The 2,534-nt window shown below is 69.0% G+C and overlaps 1 protein-coding gene across 1 annotated transcript in view; it reads right to left on the bottom strand.

Annotated features, from left to right (window-relative positions):
* Positions 1-1,543, bottom strand: part of CD151 (CD151 molecule (Raph blood group)) — a 2,995-nt gene extending 1,452 nt beyond the window's left edge. The window contains exons 1-4 of the mRNA XM_021710203.1: positions 1,419-1,543; positions 689-779; positions 406-597; positions 104-233 (exon numbers count right to left, since the gene is read on the bottom strand). Coding sequence (XP_021565878.1) covers positions 104-233; positions 406-597; positions 689-772 — 406 coding nt within the window. The 5' untranslated portion in view covers positions 773-779; positions 1,419-1,543. The remainder of the gene's footprint in view (positions 1-103; positions 234-405; positions 598-688; positions 780-1,418) is intronic.
* Positions 1,544-2,534: the final 991 nt, after the last annotated feature.

Raw genomic sequence — 2,534 nt, forward strand, 5'->3', positions numbered from 1 at the left:
CCAGGTGACCCGGGCAGGGGCCCGAGGAGGCCTCCAGGTTCCAGGGACACCCGCCTCCCCCCGAGCCCAGCGGGGCTTGGTTCTGTGCAGGCCCCGGTTCTGAGGCCCAGGCCCCGGAGCGTGTCTGTGTCCCTGCACGGCCCGTCCAGGCCCCTCACCTGCTGGTAGTAGACGTAGGCCAGGACGCCGGCAATGATCTCCAGCAGGAAGATGACCAGCAGCAGGAGGAAGTACTGGGGGCAGAGACAGCCCTGTTCTGGGACAGGGGGCTGCCACTCTCCCGGACGCGTCTTCCCCCAGCCGGGGACCCCCGGGGCTGAGCAGGAGGGGAGGGCCCGCGTGCACCCACCAGGGCCCAGCCAGCCCCGGCCCGCCTCCCCACCCCAGGCCCCATGCCCCGCTGACCAGGCGCAGCAGGTTTCGCCGCTCCTTGAAGGTGGCGCAGCAGCCCAGGATGCCGGTCACCATGACGATGACACCGGCCACCACCAGGATGTAGGCTGTGGCCAGGTAGATGCCTGAGGCCAGCAGGCTGATGTAATCACTCTTGAGAGCCAGCGTCCAGATGCCCACCGCCATGACAGCCAGGCCGGCCAGCTGCAAGCAACGCACGCTTGTCACCACAGCTGGCCGGGCCCAAGTCGTGGCCCTCGAGGGCGGGGAGCCGGGAGGGGCGACCCCTCCTCACCCAGAAGCAGCAGTTGAAGGTGAACAGCAGGTACTTGAGGCAGACGGTGCCACAGGTGGCCTTCTTCTCGTTGAACTCGCCCATCCTGGAGCTGGGGGGAAGGGGGGAAGGGGGTCAGGCATCCACAGCGCCAGGACGGCGGGCGGCAGCAGGGACGGGAGGGGAGGGGACGCAGGTGCCCAGGCTGGCCCAGGAGCCAGCCTTGTCCTGGCCGTGGCCCGGGAAGGAGCAGGACCCTCATTCAGCCAGGTGGACCCCGGTGCCCACAGGTGGGAGGGCCACGGAGGGCCTGCACCGTCCGGCTGACTCACCCCTCCCCTCGGTGAGCTCACGCCGGCCCCGCCCCCCACCGCATTCCCGGGGCCCTGCGTCACAGGCTGGCAGGAACCCACTGGCCGGCAGGGGGGCGGAGAGGCCACTCGGATACAATCCCCTGGGGCGGCTGGGCCCTGAGGCTTCCGGCCAGTTTCCTGCCGGTGGAAGGGCAGCCTTTCCTCCTCCAGCCAGGGTGGGAGAAGGGAGGGGCCGCCTGCTGACCTGGGGGCTTCTGCCGTGGGGGCGCCACACCCAGCCGCATGCGCAGTGCAGACAGGATGCTCCTCCCAGTGGGCCCAGCCCTGCAGACACCCCGTGGAGAGCAGACGGCAGCTAGGCGCCCCGGGCCACGTTTCCAGACACGCAGCCAGGGCCGGGCTTGAATCACAGCTGCTCTGTCCGGCTCAGCACTCACCGGCTGGATGGGACAGTTCCTCTGGGGACAGGTGGACGGAAGTTCCCAGGACGCTCAGCTGGGGGGCAACCAGAGGCCGCGGGTCACCGGCCTGGCCTGAGGGTCACTCTGGAGGCGGAGAGGCGAGCCAGACCTGGTGTTTTGGTCCAGCCTAGGGTGGGGCAGGGCAGAGGACATTTCTGGACAGTCTGATCCCGGGAGGAGCCTCCCGCCTTCCCCTGGTGCCCCACCCCAGACATAACTTTAGACCTGTCACTGCCCCTCCCCCACCAGACAGCAGCAGCCGCAGCCTGGGAGAGACCTCCACTGAGGCAGACGGGCACAGATGCCCACTGACCTGAGTGGACAGACCCCCACCACTGAGCCAGAGGGAGCACAGACCCCCACACCAGTGAGCCGGAGGGGACACAGGGGCCCCCCCACTGAACCGGAGGGGGCACAAACCCCACCAATGAGCCGGAGGGAACACAGACCCCCCCACCACTGACCCAGAGGGAGCACAGACCCCACCAGTGAGCCGGAGGGGACAAAGACCACCACCCCCACCAGTGAGCCGGAGAGGACAGAGATCCCACCCCCACCAATGAGCTGGGGGGAAACAGCCCCCCACCAGTGAGTCAGAGGAGACACTGACCCCACCAGTGAGCCAAGGGGACACAGGACCCCCCCACTGAACCAGAGAGGATGCAAATCCCACCACTAAACCCGAAGAGACACAGACCCTCACAACTGAGCTGAAGAGGAAACAAACCCCCCACTGAACTGGAGGGGACAGGGATCCCCGCCCCTGAGCCGGAGATGGGATAGACCCTCCCCCCCACCGAGCGCGAGGGCACAGACTCCACCACTGAGCCGGAGAGACCACAGGCCCCCTCCACGACCGAGTGGGGCCCAAGCCCGTGCTGCATCCCTGAGGGCGGACACAAGCTGCCCCACCACTGAGCAGGACGGCAGGCCCTGCCCGCCTCGGGCCTTCTCGGGACGCCGCTTCTGGCCCAGGCGACCCGCCGGGCGGCCCCTCTTCCCAGGAAAGCCCGGCGGACGCGCACGCCCTGGGGAAGGGCCGGCGTGGGAGTCCGCGCGGCCAGAAATAGGCCTGCGGCCCCTCCCCCAGCC

The sequence above is a fragment of the Carlito syrichta genome, unplaced genomic scaffold (assembly GCF_000164805.1).
Source record: "Carlito syrichta isolate Samal-C Ts95f unplaced genomic scaffold, Tarsius_syrichta-2.0.1 Scaffold288292, whole genome shotgun sequence".
NCBI classification, from domain to species: domain Eukaryota; kingdom Metazoa; phylum Chordata; class Mammalia; order Primates; family Tarsiidae; genus Carlito; species Carlito syrichta.